This window comes from Peromyscus californicus, unplaced genomic scaffold, assembly GCF_007827085.1.
Source record: "Peromyscus californicus insignis strain IS unplaced genomic scaffold, ASM782708v3 Scaffold_5__1_contigs__length_169319896, whole genome shotgun sequence".
Lineage (NCBI taxonomy): Eukaryota > Metazoa > Chordata > Mammalia > Rodentia > Cricetidae > Peromyscus > Peromyscus californicus.
Window position 1 is genome coordinate 135,014,670 of NW_026294573.1, and position 20,806 is coordinate 135,035,475.

Genomic DNA, 20,806 nt, shown 5'->3' on the forward strand with positions numbered 1-20,806 from the left:
ATACCATTTGGGAGATATATTCTTGGAGGGTTTTCTGATAAAAATAACAAAATTAAAGAAAAGAAACTAGCTAATTCTCTTGGTAATTGATTTTAAAATCCATTCAAGTCAGAAGAGAGTTGATAAAATTTAACAAATTCTTTCTGGTAGTTTTGGGTAAGTTGTTACTCTATGATTATCTCTTAAAAAAATAAACATATTGATCCTGGGTTCGGTCCTCAGCTCCGAAAAAAAAAAAAAAGGAAAGAAACATATATAATGAAGATAGTACAAAACTCAGCATACTAACACAGACACAAACAAATCAGAGACTCCCACCCAAATGGTGGGTGGGGTACTTGGGAGGTCTCTTAATTTTCAAGGAATTCAGAATGGACTAAAAAGCACAGTTCAAGACCTTGGGAGTCTTCCTGTGTGCATTTACCTTCATATTCCAGTAGTGTTGCACATTACAAAATAATACCACTTCATTTTTTTTCTGTTCTGGGCTGGTCAATTATCATTCACACAGCATTTAGTTTATAATAACTTTTGGCAGTTCCTAAATACCTACCTTCAAAAGATAGAATTTTGCCATTTTGGAAGACATTGAAAAAAAATCACATGGAAAAGAAGTTTAAAAAAAAACAAAACTGATGAAGAGGCTCAAATAGCAGATCCAAGGGGAGTAAGTGCCTGCCTCTCATAAGTGGCCTTCTGGAAAGAATAAGTTGTGAGAAATGTGAATTCTGGTGTATCTGGTACCCTTCACTATGTTGTGCAGGTCACTAAGACCCAGGTGAAGCCTGAACTCTGCAGCTCACTGTTCATGAATGACTATGGAATCTGTAAAGAATGCCAATATCCAAACTTTTTAAAAAGCTACTTGCATACCAGACAGCAAACTGGTCCTCTAGTAGCAATGATCTACTGATGTCTATTTTGTACAAGGCCCATACTTACCACTGGCCAGCATATGAAATATGCACTCTATCTCAGGTTATTGTGCATTTAGCTTAAGTATCTAAGAAGTACACAGTACATGTTATGAACTAATGATGTGGCCAAGGCAGAGAACAAAATGAGGAAAAAAGAGTAGAGATGCCTCTGGGCCTCATTCTCAGGGCAAATAATGTAGATCAGGGAAGAAACAATTGTACACACTGGCAAGCTAGTGATAAATTCTGGAAGGATCCTGAACCCAGGGTAGGACTGTTAGCCCTAGAGACAAGGAACTGCAGTAGGTGGAGGGCCTCTCTGGCAAGTGACACTGGAGGTAAGGACTAAGAAACAAGAATGTGAGCTCCTTTTAGAGACCATGGGCCAAGGTAACAGCAATTGCAAGCCCTGAGACAAGTGTGCCCCCTGATGAACATGGAAAACAAGAGATGAGGTTGCCCAGTACGTAAGGTCTAGGAGGAGGAAATGCTCTGTCCTTGTGAGCTGGTGGATATGCCTCAGAGGTTAGAGCCAGGGGTGGCATACATGTGGAAGAGGAGAACAGAGGTCTAAAGACTAAACTGCAGGCATTTCAGTCACCAGAGAACTGTGCTAAATCTAGGAAGCAATTATTGTGAGGTAAAGAAAGTCCTCAGGTGAGGAGGTCCCAGGAGTCAAGTGTGGCTGGTGAGTGATGGATCTTGGAGGAGAGCATGGTCATAGTATCTGCTGTCTGTCAGGCAGGAACAAGGGTCAAAGATACACCTCCACACTGAAGGTGAGAAGGCTGTGGGGAGCTTCACAAGAATCCTGGTTTGGGAGCAGCTGTAAGAATGGAAAATATTAAGGAGGATAAATGAAGTGGTATACTACTAAACACCTTCCCAAGGAGTCTAGGTCTAAGAACAAGAAGATCCTTTGAAGCTTCTCCAGGGGAGTTTTTAACAGAAAGAATGCATTTATGTAGAAGATTACAGAAGGGAGGAGATAGCGCCCAAGTAGAAAGGTTATTCTTTTCCAGAAACTCTAACTGGCTGCTGTCCACATATCTGTGCATCACTCTACGTTTTCCTGATGGCAAATTATTTCCATAATGTTATTTGCTTGCTCCCTCCCTCCCTCTCTTCCTCCCTCCCTCCCTCTGTCCCTCACTATCTCCATCCCTTCCTCCCTTTCTCCCTCCCTCTCTCCCTCTTCTCCTCCCTCCATTCCTCCCTCTCTCCCTCACATTGCTAAGTAACACTTCTTGCCTTCTGTTTTGTTTTTATGGACACATAGTAATTGTCATATTTATGGCGCTGCTATGACATATATCTTAAATGTCTCCCAAAGGCTATTTCAAGTGTTGGAGGCCCTGTAACCAGGGTGTGTTAGTATTTAGAGATGGTAAACCTCAAGGAGTGTGGCCTAGTAGGAAGTCACTGTAGTTGTGTCCCAAAGGGGATATTAGGATCCTTCTTCTTGTTCTAAAACACAATGATGGAAGGAGTTTTCTCCATTATATGCTTCTGCCATAAAGTTCTGCTTCACCACAGACCCAAAGGCAATAGAGCAAAGTGGCCATGGATTGAAACTTTCAAATTCATAAGCTATAATAAACCTTTTTCCTCTTATAAATTGATGACCTCTGGTACTTTGTAGCAGTGACAGAAAGCTGAGTAAAACAGATAAAATGTGATTGTTTGACTTATATATAATTTATATTAATGGTTGAATCAGGGTAATTGCTCATTCAATTCTTCTGAGTTAATAACCCCCAAGAGGACTGAAAACCATTTCTTCTAAAGTATAATTTTCAGAGTAGCTACAAGTTTAGCTGACTCCTTGAAGTCAGGATTTAGACACTGTAAGTCAAGATATTTCTAGCTGAGAACCTGTGACCAAAGAGTGTGCCTCTCTATTTTGTTTTTAAAAAACAGAGGTTCCCACCTCTTGATACATACTTTTGGAAGCTTCCTTAGTGCAGTGCAGAGTACTAGGTATATGCTGACTAGTTGAGATGTCCTAAAGTAGTTATACCTTTTCACTCTCATATAGTAGTTAATTCAGGGCATTATCACTCACAATTGTAAATTTATGTCTCCTAATTGCAGAATCTTTTAGAGCAGGTAGCTGAGCACCACTTACGTGATTAACTCTTTCTTGAGATCTCTTGAATGGAGCTTGGGTTTTGGGCTTGGAATAGAGGCCTCTCCAGCAAACTTTTTTTCCTCTAAATTTTCAAGGGAGTTCACAGGGTCTTTCTGGAAAACAAATAACAGCCAAAACAAAACAAAAAAAAAATAGTGGTGGGGGGAAGAGAAAGGGAGAAGACATTAGGGAACCATGAAAAGACAACTGGATTTGAAATTATTGGTGTCAACTGAGTTTGAAGACATACCTTGAGTCCCACAAAAGAGTTATAAGAAAAATAAAAAGATAATGAATAAAAGGACATGTTCTGATTGTTAGAGACCTTTATCCAAAGAGTTGGGGATTATAACTGAGGAAGTGATACCTTTTAAAAGTTCGCATCTTTGTGGATATGGAGACATTTCTTGAACTATATAGTTATTAATATATTAGAATATTTCAAGCCATTTCACTAAATAAACATGTCCTAGTGAATGCATGGATCACTGTTTGCCTATCCAGCTGCCACAGCAGCAGCAGCAGCAGAACAGAAGGAGCATTGTGCCATAGTAAGAGCATTGGCAGAACTGCCTCAATGTGATGTTATTTTATACCAAATTAACAGACTCCAGTGTGGTACAATACCATACTTTATACTTTTGGGCTGCTAAGTATTCTGTTATTTTACTGATTAAAAAATAGCTGATATTACTATGCCCTGAAAGGTAAATGTGCATGTGTCCAAGCTGCTTTTTCAATGCATCCCCCACCCCCCAGTAATCTGTGGCAAGGTAGGTGAGTGAAGTTTGTTTTTAAAGTTTTATTATGGAAATGGCTAAAACAGAAGGATTCCTGATAAGGGAGCTTTCCACCTGCCTATTCTGCACTCACTTTAATGTGGACTTGGCTTACTAGCAGTTCCATTCTACTTTAGAAATGTCTTGGCTTTTTGAAAATTGATGTGAAAGCTAAATTCAACACTGTCTCAGTGTGGAAAAGCCTGCTTTCCTACTTAGATCTGTACTTTTCGCAAAGTGGCATGAAGTAAAATAATCATTTTATTGTTTTCTTTATTCTAGAGTTGGGAACAAAAGTCTCTCCCTGAAGGCATGTCCATTTACAGCCAAGCATGAGAATGTTTCTGTTGAGGGTTAAATCTGTGTGTTGTGGAATGTGGGATTTTTAAAGAAAATGATCAATATTAAAGTTCAAACTACTATATCACTAAAATACATATAAAACAGTTTGGGCTGGATACATGTTGTAAAGGGTTTTTACAAGATAGTTTTTATTGGTGAGGACCTTTTAAATATTTTATAACTTTTTAAACTATAGACTCTTGTGCTTTCAGTTGTTTGTAAATTGGTTGTACTTTTTGCTTTTGCTTTGCCTTAATATTCTACTTTACAAACCTGCAGAGAATATATACATATGTGGCCATAGCTAAAATAATTTTCAGAATTAGTTCTGTTATAGAAACACATTATACTGGATGAATTTTTAAATAGCACCCAGTGTAGAATTCAATAATATTTTGAGACTGTTATTCAACACTTAAAAAAGTATAGTTTTAAAAAAGAGTAATTTTGTTCTATATAAGATATACAAGGAAAGCATGCATATGTGTATTTAGAGAGTATGCGTGTGCAACCAGATTTTCCAATGTACAGATGGAAGGTTATATTGATTTCAGTAAAGACCAGAACATAATGGTAACATGAATAACAGATAATAGCATCTGGCACTTTTAAAATTTTAAGCCCTGAAATCTTTGGATAACTGACAGTTGAACGTAGCTGACAGTCCTAGTTATTTCTCAGTACTTTCCTTTTGAGATATTTTGATTTTTTTCCAGATTCAGGGTATTTTTTAGGGGGCATCTGGACAGGCTATTTTGCTGAGAGAGATAGACAATATTTTCTGAAAATTACCACCAAAATTAAGCAACTGTTGTGCATATGAACTAGATAACAATGAATTAGAAATAATCACTCAATTTCTGGTGGTATGAGTGCTATGAGGTAGGGGGCAAATGGGAAGAAATGCCTTTAGGTCTTCAAACACTCATTATGAACTGCTAGGTTGTACTCAGTGTCCCCAAGCAAGCACAACAAAGGAACCTTGTTCCTTAGTCACATTCTGAAGATTTGTCAGAGCATTAAACTTTGGTCCTCATCCTTGGACCATCCGAGGAAATGATAGCTTCCACACACCTTGTCCAAACTATCTCTTCCCTATTCTGCTTCCATCTTCTCCTCCTCCTCCTCCTCCTCCTCCTCCTCCTCCTCCTCCTCCTCCTCCTCATTTTCCCCTTTGAAACTTTTCTTAATATTCCCTAGAAACCTCTGTTGTAACTTTTTCTTTTTATATATTACTCCCACTTTACTTTTTCTTTGTCTTTGGTAATTCCAAGCTAATCACTTAATTTCTGTAACACAAGGACCAACACTCACAACTTCTTGTGTATCAATTCTCTTCTCTGGAAATGTTACCAAACTTGTTTCACAGGAATGTTGGGATCATAAGACATGGTATAGAAGGAGTTGCTGTTTTTTGTTTTGTTTTTCCTGCATGTGATGCTCTTCTGCTGTCTTCTGAATAAGGATTCTGAATACAAGTTATTAATTTAATCCAAGTTACTTTTCAAAAATTGTATCTACCAAGTCTCATACTTGTATGCTTCAAGATTCAGAATATTATGTGAAAAATACTCTTTGCTCATAGACTATGTTGTAACAATGAGGGAACAAAGAACAAAGGTAAGAGTTTGTACTGGGAATTTTAACGCTTGAGCATCACTTTTATGTGAGTCCCCATCAACTACGAACAGCTATGGAAGAAGTGTTTAGCTCACTCAGGGTAAGCAGTGTGAGTCCACAAACACTTAGCATCCTCCCAGTCCCTCTGGACTCTACCAGTGGCACTGAATTCCAATATAGCTTCTAAGTTTCATTTCAGAATACTTCAGTTGAAAATTGTAGAGTAAGACTGCCCTGACAGACCTGAGTAAACCATTAGCCATTCTGAAAACTAAGGACACCCTCTTCCCTCTTCTTCATCTCTCTCTCATTCTCTCTCTCTCTCTCTCTCTCTCTCTCTCTCTCTCTCTCTCTCTCTCTCCAGAGAATTGAAACATCACAAATACATGTTGAAGTAGGGAAAAACATTTGAATCTATACAACTACCAAGAAGAACCCAAATGTTTCCTTCTTTTTCTTTTCTTTTTTTTTTTGAATTTTATAAAAAAGATTAGAAGTAAAGATAAAATGTTGCTAGGAGACTCATTTTCTGACACACTGGGCTCTAAGAAGGATAGACAAGAAGGCAGTGGGAGAAGTGCCAGATGGTATAAAAATGTAGTGGTAGCCAAACTACCCTGGATATCCTGTATGAAAGGACGTCATACCCAAGGGCTCATTGCTGCATTTCTGCATAGGTTCACATCCTCCTGGCTGACACTGGGCACCAAGATTCTAGGAAGGTTTCTGGTGCATAAACTGACCAAGGTTCAGTCAACACAGTTATGTGGTCAAGAACAGAATGTTTAAAAGCCTGTCATGACATGGTGTTGAGCTCTCAGAACATGCTGGCATTCTTATTCCATATAAGAATGAGATGCAGTTATAGCTACTCTATAAAGCACTATTTTTCTTGAAATAGAATGACTTCTATTTAGCCCACATCATCTCCCAGCACCCTGCCTGTTGCCTCCTCAGCTCCACTAGTAGGTGGAGTGTGGTGTAACTTTGGTTCCTCTGTGTGTACACAGGCTAGCAGTAGGAGAAGTTTGTATTCGTTACTGCAGACCAATAAACCGCCTATGACACTAAAAGAATTTGGAACATATCAGGTTTTTTGAGTTAGGGATATTTAACTGATGAAGTCTATGTAAAAATCTGAAAATCTCCAACAAAGTACAGTAGTGTCAGTCTAACTGAATGCTACTGCTATACAAGCCCATTCATTGTCTAGGCGGTGGCATGGATTGACTGGATGATATAAGGAGTCCTAGGCTCAGGGTTTCTTCCAGATGGATGTCTGATCACCACCGTGGGTACCTTCTTGTGTTACTTTCATGTACTTATTAAGAAAGGGTCTCATGATGTAGACTACACTGACTTTGAACTCACAATCCTCCTGCCTTAGTTTCTTAGGTGCTAGAATTACAGAATTACAGGTGTGTGCTCTATGCCACTATGAGCAGGCCTGAGGCCAGGTGAGCACCATGGTGGAGATGAAGTTTTTCCCCTAGTGTGTCTCCCAGACCTCTCTCACTGCTTATCCTTAGAGATGCCAGAGGAACTATGTAGAAGGAGGGAAGGAGGGGAAAGCGAGAAAGGAATGGAGAACCTGCAAGCCTGTGGTCACTACTGCAAATGTTGACTCACTCCCAAGATAGTAAACAAAAATCAAATTGCTCTCCCCATCTCTGAAACACAAATAGCCAAACAAGATGATATATATTTCTGCAGCAAATCAATGTCAATCTTTTAAACATACCACCTAGAAAGCCTCTCAATGACATTTCTGATTAATATCACAATCGGATCACCCACATTCATCACCAGGGCTACCTTTGTACTTGTGTGGGACCAAAGCATCTGCTCAGGCCACGTCAATAGCTCCCTCTCCAGAAATGAAGAGGGCAAGATTCTTCCTATCCTGTCACAAACTTTGGCCCCTTTCAAGATAGTCAAACACACAAGTATGTCTCCTGGACTTTGGGACAGATTCCACCTAGATGTCCAGAGACCTGCTCTTTCAGTTACTCACAAAACTCTCCACGGACATGTCCCATGTCTTGGGACCTCCAAGACACCAAAGACGTGGCTTTGGCATGATTTTAAGACTCTTATTGTCCCTGGTTGCATTTCACCTTGACACCAATTCAAAGTGTGTTACTGAGTTGGCTTTTAGTGTTGGGTAATGCATTGCCCTTTACAGGCTGCTGTGAGGACAACTGCCATCATTTTGTGAATAAAACTCACTATCATGATGCTAATTTAGGCAAATGACCTGAAAAATTGAGTTCATTAATAAATTTCTTCTGAAATTTAAAAGCACTACTTTATCATGATCTAAAGCAAGGCACAAGGGTTGAGAAGATGGCTCTTGCTGCTCTTGAAGAGGACCTAAGCTCAGTTCACAGCACTTACATGGTGACTCACAATCATCTGTAACTCCTTGTTCCATGGGATATGATCCCTTCTTGTGATCTTCATAGGCACCAGGCATGCATAAATAAATGCAGGCAGATCATTCAAATACATAAAAATAAAACGGAAAATCTAAAACAAGGCATAACACAATACCTCTCTCTCCTCCTCTGTCTTTCCATGGGTTTTGCTATAGTTGATGGGCACATCCCAGCCTTCTTGGTCACAAAGAGCCTGATAGAATGCAGCATTAACAAGAAGGCTGCTTGCTTTGAATGGGGAAGAAGACGGGGTTGTAATTGTAGTGTGAGGGGAAGTTGGGGGTATAGACTTGTCCAGGATTCGGGGTTTTTTCATGCTTAAGTCCAATGTGCCATTTTCATCCACTTCTATCTCAGCTCCCTGATAGAGAACAAAAACAGAAAACATCTCAGCAGTATGCAGTCAGAGGCTAGCCATGTGGGGCTTTTAAAGGATAATTTAAAATGTTAGCTTTTATGGAAGTATATCTGCTTTTAAATCCATCTTTCTGATTTGCATTGGGTAACATTCAATACTTAGGCAGACTTTAAAGAACAGCCCATTAATGTGCTTCATATTTCTGGGTTTAAACAAAGTAAGCTTAATATAAATGAGATAAATTGGGTAAAACAATTTTACATACTTGCATATTTTTAAAGTTTAGCTTCAAAAGTCTTCTACCCACTGGAAGTATCATTCCAAACTCACCATTTTAACATTAACATTTTAACATTAATATTTGTATTTAGCAAAAGTGATGTATAACTTCCCAACTCCCTGAATCATAATATTAATCTAACATTATAAATATGCAAACCAAATCAGCTAGAAGAGAATTTTCCAGAATGTTGTAGGATTAGGAAAGCAACATGCACCTTAGACAATCTCAACTGGAGAAGCATGCTAGCTGATTTTGTGTCAACTTGACACAACTAGAGTCATCAGAGAAGGAGCCTCAGGAGATCCAGCTGGAAGCTATTTTCTCAATTAGTGACCCACAGGGGAGGGCCCAGCCCATGGTGGGAGGTGCAATTGCTGGGTTGTGGATCCTGGGATAAGAAAGCAGGCTGAGCAAGTCAGTGAAAGCAAGCCAGTAAGCAGCTCTTCTCCAAGGCTCCTGCCTCCAGGATCCTGCCCTGTTCAAGTCCCTAACCTGACTTGCTTTAGTGATAAACAACAATGTAGAATGATGATCTGGAATGAAGTCTTTCGTTTTCTAGTGTTTCCTGTGAGACTTAATAGTGATGAGGCTTTCCAGGCCCACTCCCTTTGGGATCCTTTGGCCAAGCTGCTAATTGTTTCTGAGGAGTAGTCTTTCTGTTTGGGTAGTAGCCACTCCTGATTTGCACTGTAGGTGGCTTTTGTTAACATTATCAGAGCTCCCCAAAGCTGGAAAAACATGCCTGTTGACTCTCCAAATGAATCAAATAACCTTGCTTTTATTTCTACATCACTCATCAATTTATAGTTAACTTCTTGACAAGTTCTTGACTTTTCCTTTTTAGTTGGCAAAGGAGACATCTTTTTGATTATGTGAGCAAGATCCTTACTCCTGCAGTCACCAGATACTGTTTAATGCTCTTCTTGTACACAGGCTGGGATCGCTGCTTGTGCTTGTCAAAGTCCCTCTTCGTTTTGTTTGTTTGACCCACAAAGTCCTATCTAGTCGCTCAGCCCATCAGTATTTATGGGAGGTAAATACACTTCTAATATGGCAGGCTAAGTTGCTTTGGCCATATCTTTCTGTCCCTTTTTAGTAAATAGTTTAATCTCCTGTGATAGTTTTAAGCCCTGAATTTGACATTACAGCTTATCCAGGATAATAACATAGTAACCACAGCATCTTATGCCATCTGTATAATATCAAATACATTTTTATACCAGCATTAATAAACCACAGTTACAAAAAATCCAAGATATTAACCATATCAGTGCCACCAGCCCCCCTTCTTACATGAGCTCACAATACATTCTGCCAGTCGGGCATCAAAGCAATTTTTTGCTTTGTAGCTGATGTGTAACTATAGCAATGAAACAGAGCAATAGTAATCAAGTTTAATGGCCAACGTAAAGTAAAATGCTAAATATTGTAGTTACTGACATTTTTCATAAAAAAAAAAAACTTGGGTTAAAGCTGCACAACCAACATTCACATAAAATTCCAGACCTCTGTGACAGATGGCTTAGGAAAAAGAAGCCATGTGACTGGGCTGCAGAGTTTTATAGTGCAAAACCCATAAATAGTGCAGATTTAGCTTTGAAAAATACCAACTATTCCAAGAATAGTCTCATATATATGTATATGTATACATATATATTAGTTTTTATAGAAGTATTTCAAATACTGTTTAAAAATTAGAGATTCTAGGAGCCATTACAATTATTTGTGTTGTATAATTAGAGTTGATTAGAAAAATCTCACTCCTAATGTTTGAAAAAGGTGTCTCAGCTTCCTGCTCGGGGCACCTGACTTGGGGAAAATGGATGTCGTGTGCTGGGGATAGGAGTCCAGATGGGCTTTAAGTAAGTGCGCAGATGCATCTGACAATTACTCTGTAACAGGAAAGGCCCTTTCTAACCATGATGGGGATCACACACTCACAGCATGGGTTTTTAGTCAGAGTAATACCACCAGGCACCATTTTTCTATGCTTTGAACTCTAAATGTCAGTCCAGAAATCTGAGTGGTGGGAAAGGCTAGTGGAGAGGCAGGGCCAGAGTTGCAGTTGAGTTGGCCCTGCTCTCTTACACCTTCTAACACTTAGATTTCTAAAGAGCTATTTGGGGTCTTTATTTGAAGTATTTATACTTCAAATTTCCTGGGGCTGGCTATATACCTTCCAGCTTAGGAGGGACAACATAGGCCATCTATTGATGCTGCCTTTGAGATGCCCACCTTACTGCTGTGGATGTGTTCATTGCATTACTGAGGACATGCACAGTATGATCATAACACTACAGTATAGAGAAAAGAGAATCTCAAAACAGATTGTTTTGGCTTTCAAGGGCATATTTTATGGGTAATGACTTCTAATGAAAGGTACCAAGTTTATTACCAATGATGGTGAAACTGAAGGTTTACAGACCTAGTGTTGTAATCATCATTTCTCCTAGAAGATAAGTAGTGCCATAGATGTCCAACAACAGGGACATGATTAGTGTAACCGGGGCACCTCTGTTAACTAGAACATTACCTGGTCAGTGAGACAGTAATTATGAGAACCAAAGAGCAGGTTAGAAAGTCTTATACAACTGAAGACAGAAAGCACGCACTCTATTCTTACTCAGCAGTAACTAATTGCTACCACTGTAAAGATGATAAACATATGAAATATATTTATAACACAGAATTATGCAGTGCAGAGAAGAAATGACTAATGCAAGGTGTGAAATTGAAATGAAATTTAGAGATACTTCCCCAAATTTCTAGGCCTTGTTCAAACAAAACAGACATTTTGAATTTGAAATCATGGTCTACCAAGCTCTTGGTTTAACAGTATATGAGCCATAAAGCACTTTAGAAAATAACTAAGGCTATGTGTGAATTCAAATTTCATTTCCAGCAATTATAGTCATGCCACTCACAGAAAATCATTATTTCTGTACCACTATTTCTTCCACTGAAAAATGGAAAATTATTATCTATGTTAATCTTTAGGAAGATTTAAAGGGATTCACATGGTCAGAGAGATATGAACAGTATGTAGCACATAGTAGGTATTCTACAAATCACAATCCCCAAAAAGACATAACCCTCAGCTATTCACAGGGCTAAAGAGTCAATATTTCATTTCTTTACCTGTCTTGAGGCAGGATCTTGCTGCATAGTCCAGGATGGCCTCAAGCTCATGGTACCCTATCTCAGCCTCTCTGGTTACAGGCTGAATCACCATGCCCAGCAAGAAGCTAGTTGTTACATATCTAGTTACAATACACTTACACAGTCAGTTTTTTATGGTCCCTGCCTCAAGACCCTCTTCTGATCTTTCATTCACAATGTATGGTACAATGTGTTCAGATGTTAAAATATGCTTTGGGTTCTAACCACCCAGGGCCACTGGGGTATTACTGTGAGCAGGCAGCACTAATAGCATGCTGTTTCTAGGCCTCGTTCAAGCAAAAACAGACTTTGAACTTTAAACACTTCAAGTAAGTGTCAAATTTTTGTTTTCTTTTAAGGAACTGTGCATATGTCATTTTGTCTAAGCAGGTGGGAAAAACACCAAAACAAATAACAGAATGCTTGGCAAGTGGCAGTGATGAGGATAAAGATAGACATGAGGCATGTTCTACCTCTGTGTATTAAAATCGGCTGGTGCAGTTCTCAGGGGCATTGACAGAAAGTGCCCAGCAAACCTAGGATGCTCACTTTCTATCCATCTACACTCATGACTCTACTCTTACCTAGAGTCACAGTGGTTGGGCAAAAGCACCTTAAGGGTATTTGACATTGTGACCAATTTATGTTTCCAAACTCATATTTATGTCAAATAAAGATAGATGGAGGACATTTTCTATATCTTAGAACCAACAAAAGTACTGGAATAAAAAGAAAACTAGTATTTCAGACAAAATTACCTTTTAATCCTTATAATATTCACTAGGAACTAAATGTACAAATTATTCTCTCCTTTTTTAAAACAATATGAAAGAGATCTGGTGGTATGAATATGTTACTCAGAGGTAAGATAGTATTTTAAAACAAATAGTTTCTCTTAATATTTAAAATGTAGTCGGCTCTGGGTTTGGAAAGTGACCAGTCATGTTAGAAATGGCCTGATGTTTTTTGCACAGATATGATGTGTACCTGATGTATAGAGAACACAGGTTGGTTAAATGGACAACAGTGTGGATAGCAGGGTAAATTATGTATATCATCTGTGGTGGTCTGCATGAAAATGATCCCCATAGATTCATAGTGAGTGGCACTATTAGGAGGTATGGCCTTGTTAGAGTAGATGTGGCCTTGTTGGAGGATATGTGTCACTGGGGCGTGGGCTTTGAGTTTTCAGAAGCTCAAACCAGGCCCACTGTCTTACTCTTCCTGCTGCCTGAGGATCTAGATGTAGAACTCTCAGCTCCTTCTCCAGTACCATGTCACCCTCCATACTGCCATGCTTCTGACCTTGATGACAATAGACTAAATCACTGAACAGTAAGCCAGCACTTGTTAAATGTTTTCTTTATAAGAGTTGCTGTGGTCATAATGTCTCTTTACAGCAATAGAAACCTTAACATCATATTTTTATATTTAAAATGTGATAGAGACTCAGAGTTTCCTTGCTCCTCTGAAAATACTCCAAATGTTTTGCAGATCACTAATTCAGAATCCTACTTAGTGTAGAGTCAGTTGTGTCCTTGTAGAAAAATCTGTACTGCCTGAGGCGGTATTTCAGCACTTTTAAGGTTTGTAGGCTTTGGCCTACAGGCCGCAGTGTGCTCTTCAATTAATTCTCTGATCGGTGCTGTAAGCAACCAAAGAGACGCTCACAGCAAATTTTTCTGGATGGGAACAAGAGGAAAAGAAGTAACCAGCCATCTCCGGTTCAGATGGAAGGCACTGTGAAGCCACCTGTGCATGCCCCAGCCGCCACAGGCCCACCTCTACCTCAGATGTCCAGGGGCAGAGCATTTCTTTCCTTCTGCTTATTGGTGAGCTCATTGAATCCAGAGTCTGAAGCTCAGTCTGAAGCAGTGGTTCTCAAGCTCTGTAATGCTGCATCCCTTTAATAGAGATCCTCATGTTGTGGTGACCCCCCCACCATAAAATTATTTTTATTGCTACTTCATAACATCAATTTTGTTTCTGTTATGGATCAGAATGTAAATATCTGTGTTTTCTGATGGTATTAGGTGACCCCTGTGAAAAGGATATTCTATCTCCAAAGGGGTCATGACCTATAAGTTGAGAACAACTAGTCTTAACCAGTGGTGAAGACAATGCCAGTGCTTAGACTGCACTTGCCAACATGACTTATATACTGACATAACTATAGAACAAGAAAACCTGTTTTCTGCATTTGCATCTAAATATGAAGCATAGGAGATCTTATGGGAGTGAACTTTCAGAAATAAAGACATCAATAACCTGTGATAGAGAGAAAAATTCAAATCTCCTGGAGGAAGAATGAGGCCGACATGCAGTGCTCAGGGAAGATGGCATCTAATCCCATGTTTGCTGGCAATAGCAAAGCCACACATCCAGCATGGTTTGATTAGATGCAGGTCTGCAGAGTTAATTAACCAGTTTTTGTTTTGTTTCTAAAAGAGTTGTTTCAGTAAATTTGTGAGAAACAGTTCTATATTCATAACACGAATGAAGACAGAGTTCTACAAATTGGTACAATTGTATGGAAATGTGAGTGCTATGCAGTTCAGCAGTACTGTTCACAGTGATGCTGAAGGAAGCCATAACTATCCTTTGTTAACAACCACTGTGTGCGGTAGGTACTTCTCACAGGAAAATTTTTTTGAGTTCTCTGGCAGGTATAAGTAGCTCCTTTCAGAAGCTGAGCTAAGCCCCTTCTATTTCCACTGTCCACATCCAGGCATCAGTGGAGAATGCAAAGAGCTGTATTGGAGAGGACATTATCTTAGGAATACCAGGTCTGCTGCATCGAGTCTCGCTGACACAAGGAATGGAAAAACAGACATTGGAAAAGGATTATATGGCTTTTTGAAATATGGTGGTTAAGCAGGTGTTTTTCTGATCAGAAATATGTTTTTAAAAGAGAGCAGACTGAATAGAAAACATCACTCAACTGTTAGTCATATGTGTGTTACTTGCTTGACATCAGCAATTAAATGGGCCCTGAAGATCTGAGGTGAAAGGAGCATTCTGGGGACCCGGGAAATGTGCAAATGTGCGGCATTTGTCCTAGCAGTGCCACTCAACTGCTTCACATCGAGTAACTGTGATGGCAGACCCCATTTGCTATGAAACAGAGATTAAGTCAGGCACACAGCACTAGGAAGGAAGACACTGAAGTATTTCTGGAACCAAGTATCTCTATAATAGTCTTAAAAAAGAAAAATAAACCAGACCTTAAAATGTCAATTTAAAAATAAAGTTGTGTTTTAAAATCCCTCAAATTCGTCTCCTGTGTCAGTAATTTGTGACTGGCATTATGAATTCAGGGAGTTTGGTATTTTCTCCATATTTTTAGAGGATATATTTTTTCTTTGTTTAAGAACCTCATTTGTTTAAAGACTGTTTTTGAGTGGGTTTTGGCAACCATCTCTTCCTGGGGTTTACTTGGCTTGGCTTCTTCCAGAAGCCAATTCTGATTCTTCTGTCAAATGCTTGGTGGCACTGTGCTACCTGCTCTCCTGAAGCCCTGGCATAGCATAGACAAGCAGCTGACCACACAGACAGGGCTGCTCTTAAAGGGAAATGTCTCAGTTTGCATTGCACAGACTTCAGGGTCTGAGACTCACTCAGGAAATCTTCCATTTTAAGCGAGGGTGGAATCTGTGAAAAGAAAATGTCTGGGTGCTCCATATCGGCAGGCTTCTAATCATCTAGTTAGGTGATAAGTTCTTTGAGTGAGGCCATCTGAGTAAACAGGAGAAACACTCAGCCCTTACAGCCTCCCCTGTGGCCCACTGCATGCAGGGTTTTTGTGCATTCATTAAGTCACTGTAAGTACAAATAAATATTTCCCACAGTTAGAAAGGAAAAGCTATGGAAAATATGATTAATCTCTTAGGAAATGTACTATGTTCACAAAGGTCCTAGAATTTGATTCTGGATTGAACATTAAAGCCTCTAGTCTCTTTAGTCTGATGAGTCACTGTACTGTGGGTCTCATGAGAACACTACAAACTTGATGTCCTCATGCTATGCAGTGGTGACATGTACAACATAACTCTATGGTCAGTTTCAAAAATGTTCCACCAGCCACTGTTTCTAAATGGCTTTGATCTGCAGATGGTGAAACAGCTTCCACAGCATAGATGCATTTTAACAGTAACTCTCTTTCCTTGTTCACCAAATACCTCAAAACAGAAACAGTGATGAGATTCTCAACAACCTCATAAGTCATTGATCCCCAGATGACTGTACATCCAAAATAAGCCCACCTTCCTTCCTTGAATCCTTTGAGAGCTTGTCCCTGCTTGGGTAGGGAGTAGGGGAAGTGAGTGGATGCAGTGAGGAACACGAAAGGCAGTTGATTCTCGAGTCTCACTCGCTGGCCCACCTTCCATGCTCTTGGCCTAGCTTACCTTGGCATGCAGGCTCTGTGGTTTGTTGGAAAGGATGTCTGTGGCTTCCCTGCAGCGGGTGGAAAGGTTCAGGATGGCAGCAGCTGCTGCTATGTGGGTGTCTTCACTGCACTGACCATGGCCATAAGAGCTGGCATGGATTGTGCTCTGTGTGTGGGCGCCAGCACTAGGCAGCCCATTAGGAAATTTCACTGGATTTGAAAAATGCTTTGCTGTTGAAGAGAGATTTGATTAACAATTGCATGTACTCAGCTTTAGTCATCAAAGATTTTTTTTAAAAGATAAAACATCTTTCATTAAAATAAATTAAAGCAGAACCATTATCTCTTGATATGTTAAATGAAGGTTACCCAGGCAGGTTTCACCAAGGTGCACAGAGCAGATGATGTAATTCTTCAAAGATGCCCGTGCTCTTAAGAGTTTTTGTGTTTTCTTTATAGGTGACAGAAACTCCATCATCAATGTTACAGGGGATGTGTATTGGCAATATGTACGCAAAAGTGTAGATTGAAAAAAATGAGCAAAGCCCATCATACACAGCAAACAGCCCAGGACCGGCATGTGCACAAACTGAACAAGAGGAAGACCATGACTCAGGTGTGGGGCCAGGCACCTTTCAGGGGCTGCTCTCACTGAGGTTTCTGCTTATACAGGGTGTATTTTTATTACTTGGAATGAATGCTTGTTCAATACTTAACTAGGACAGAGTCCTCAGTGACCTGAACAGAGGACAGAGAGAGCCTGTTCTCAAGGTGAAGAGATAGGCCATTTAGTTACCAAGGCTGACTTTCTGTGTTTTGTTTTAGGTATCATGGATTTTCTGAAGGACATAATTATGCATATTTCTCTTCACTGTGGGCTGTTTGTGAGCACCCCTCAAGGTCATGGGAGAAACATCTAAGATATAAAGATATAAAAGCACTTTGCTATTAGTTTTGGATTAAATATTGCTTATTTTAAAGATTCACTTATTTTTTATGAAAAATATTATTAAATATTATTTCTGTAACTACAAGAATATGAAATGTTACTAATTCTATTATGGTTTTTATAACTAAAAACCAAACAATATGAGTCTGTAGTGCACTCTTCATCCACCTTCATGTGAATTAAGTGTATATGCACATGTATACATTGTATACATATAATAAAAATATTGATGCAAATTTGACTGCTAGATAAAACCATTATTGTGTACATTTTTTTTAATCTAACAAGTTGTCAATGGCTACTCAGATTTGCTAGGACAACTTTTGATTAAGAATAGGTATATTTTTTTATTACATACTTATCAATAATGGATAAACTCCTTTCAAGTTTGCTGACCTATCTGGAAGAGGGTAGAGGGTGAAAACACAGACTTTGTACATGGAAGCATTGCTCTATTCATGGGATCTCCATTTCCAGGTAGGTGTTAGGTAGCCTTTTAGGTTCCTGAAAATGTGGGTCAATGTGACATAATGAAGCAGACACTGGACTGACAAGATGCCTACTCCATTCAGATGTAAGATCTGAGAGTTTCATAGACTTTTTTAAGGCTGTAGTAACTGTATGGCTCACAGAGGACTCCAGGTGGGTGTCTTTCTTAGTGAAGGTGTATTACCCATCATTTCTGTTTCTAACACCTGTTTCTCCATCTTTTCATTAGCATACTTAAGAGAAATGTATACACAAGACCACCAAGGCTTATACACTGCACAGCTGTTCAGTTCAGCCTTCTGCACAGATGTGTGAGAATTAATGAGAATACTATTTAACCTATTTTCAAGGTTTACATATTAATTAATCCTTAAATTTATTAGTCAGTGTTTTGACAGTCATATGTTTTTATACTAGTAAATTTCAGATTCCTTAAATGATTTTCTGGGATTTTTCAGCTTTCCCTACCTTCAGTCTGATGGCTTTTGATGATTTCAATGTTTTAAATAGTATTACATATTTCATCTTATTAGATTGCCACAACCACAACATGAATTAAAATAATATAGTATAACAGCTGTCATAGCTTTCAATATATTAATCACAATCCTAATTATCTTTTCAGCACTGTTATATTTAGATTCAATAATGGTACTATCTGTGAAATAACTAATAAAATATTCAGTGTAACTTTGATATAAAATTAGTACTAATGGTTATCTTACTTATTTCACTATTGTTTCCTGTCATCTATAGAGAGCACATTTAATATTTATATTTAAATTTATAACCCCCCTCCCCTTATACACAAGATGCATTTTAGGGTAATGAGTGTTAAGTTTTGAATTTGAAGCTTACATTCAGGAAATGGTGGTGTTTTTTGTCCTTGTCCTGTTTGTAGGAGAGGACGTTTACCAAAAACTTGTGCATCAAAACTGGCATAATCAAATGGTACTTTCCCAAACTTCTCCTGTTCTTTTGATGCAGCAGCTCTTGGAGAGGTGATGGCTTGTGAGCGGAAGTTAAATTCAATTTGCTTCACCAAATTCGTCCTGGTAAGAGGCAAGAAGTAGTTTGAAGAAAATAGAAATTGTTGTCAGGATTTAGAGTAGATGGAATTGCCACTGCCTGACAGTTCACAGAGACACTACCCAGCATTTAGAGAGGATGTGCTCACAGTAGAGTGGATGCTCTGAGATGCAGTGAGAGGGGGATGCTTTGGGCTGAGTCTGGTTATGTTGCTGCTCCATGTTCTGTGTCTGGACTGCTACCAGTAAAAAAGGGGTATTTAGTCCTTATGCAGAGGTATTAAATGTATTGTCATTATGTGTATTATGTATTAAACTGTCATTATTTCAAGATGTATCTAAATTACTATATTCTATACTCATAGAGTTTTAATATAATTGTTTTACTCTAAGTTTGAGTTAAATAGTCCTGTAGATTTTTGTGTGTCTGAACTAAACAGGAACATGGTACCTGAGCAGCAAGCTCTGGCCAAGCAAAGTATAATTCTGCTTAGCTATGGTTTGTGTGTCAAAGATCACAAACAAACACACCTTTCAGGATTTTCAGAATAAAAAGTATTTTTCACTTTACAACAAAATAAAATGTTGAAAATGTTTGTGATAACTTGTGGACTGGGTAAAACTTTTCAAATTGTACATTAAAAATATTTGAGGGATTCATATGCAGACCAGGATCTCCCCAGTTCTTTCAGCTTTTCCTTGAAGGCAGTCTCTACTCCTCTTTGACTCTGATGACTCCCAGCTACCACACTAGGCTGAGATTCAGGCAAGTAACCTACATCTTCTTCCCTGTCCTCCACACCAGTCCCCCTAGACTTACTCTTATTATTGATGCTGCCAATAACCAACCCAAGAGTCCACTTCCATGCCTAGTGACTAAGCCTCTTGGTATGGGCCCAGGGTCCTCCTAGTTCTTCCCAACATCACTCTCAACCTTTCTTAACTTGCTTTGTGACTCCTGATACCCACTGAATAGCTCTCTACCAGGGATTTCAGAGCCACTACACTTGATTAGGATACAGATTAAGCAACAGAAACCAAGGACTGGAACACTCACCCAAAAAAGGATGAGACCAGATATCTGTACCATGAAATACTCAAAACTCCTAACTCCAGATCTTTAGATCCCAGGACAAAATCACAAACAAGAACAACCATGAAAACATGCCTCTTTTAGAAGCTAGAAGCCATATTGCAATAGACTTACACAAATGCAACTTAGCTAAGGAAGAAGACAAGGACTTCAAAATATAAATTATAAATATTTTTAAGGACATTAATGAGGATATGAATAAATGCCTTAATGAAGACTGAAAAACCACTAACAAACAGTTGAATGAAAATAATTTAAGACATGAAAGAATTTAACAACAATAACAAAAAATCAAGGAGAATCACTAAAGGAAACTTAAACTAAAATAACGTTGGGAATGAAACACTTAGGATATCAAAACACCACCCTTAGAGCTAAACCTCACCAACAGATTAAAAGCATAGAAAAGAGAATTTCACATCTTGATGACAAGGTAGTAAAAGTGGGTATCTCAGTCAAAAAAAAAACATTAAATTTTAAAAACGGAAAAAAACAGAACGAATATTCAGGAAGTCTGGAAAACCACAAAAAGACCAAGCCCATGAATAAAGGGTATAGAGGAAGGAGAAGAAACCCAAGTAAAGGCACAGAAAATATTTTTAAGAAAATCATACAAGAAAATATCCCCAATATAAAGAAAGAGATGACTATAAAATTACAAGAAGCACAACAAGTATCAAAGAGGTAGGATCAGAAAAGAAACTCCCCACAACACACAGTAATCAAAACACTAAATGTACAAAATGTTAAAAGGATATTACAAGCTGCAAGGAGAAGATCAAGTAACATATAAAGGCAGAGCTATTAGACTATCATCTGACCTCTCAGAGGAG

At 38.8% G+C, this 20,806-nt stretch overlaps 1 protein-coding gene across 19 annotated transcripts in view; it reads right to left on the minus strand.

The window, feature by feature from the left end:
- The window catches only part of St18 (ST18 C2H2C-type zinc finger transcription factor), a 319,839-nt gene that overhangs the window by 27,515 nt on the left and 271,518 nt on the right, over positions 1–20,806 (minus strand). For all 19 annotated transcript variants that reach the window (XM_052718277.1, XM_052718272.1, XM_052718276.1 and 16 more), the window contains 4 exons: positions 18,711–18,904; positions 16,434–16,645; positions 8,343–8,588; positions 3,046–3,161 (listed from right to left, as the gene is read on the minus strand). In XM_052718277.1, coding sequence (XP_052574237.1) covers positions 3,046–3,161; positions 8,343–8,588; positions 16,434–16,645; positions 18,711–18,904 — 768 coding nt within the window. The remainder of the gene's footprint in view (positions 1–3,045; positions 3,162–8,342; positions 8,589–16,433; positions 16,646–18,710; positions 18,905–20,806) is intronic.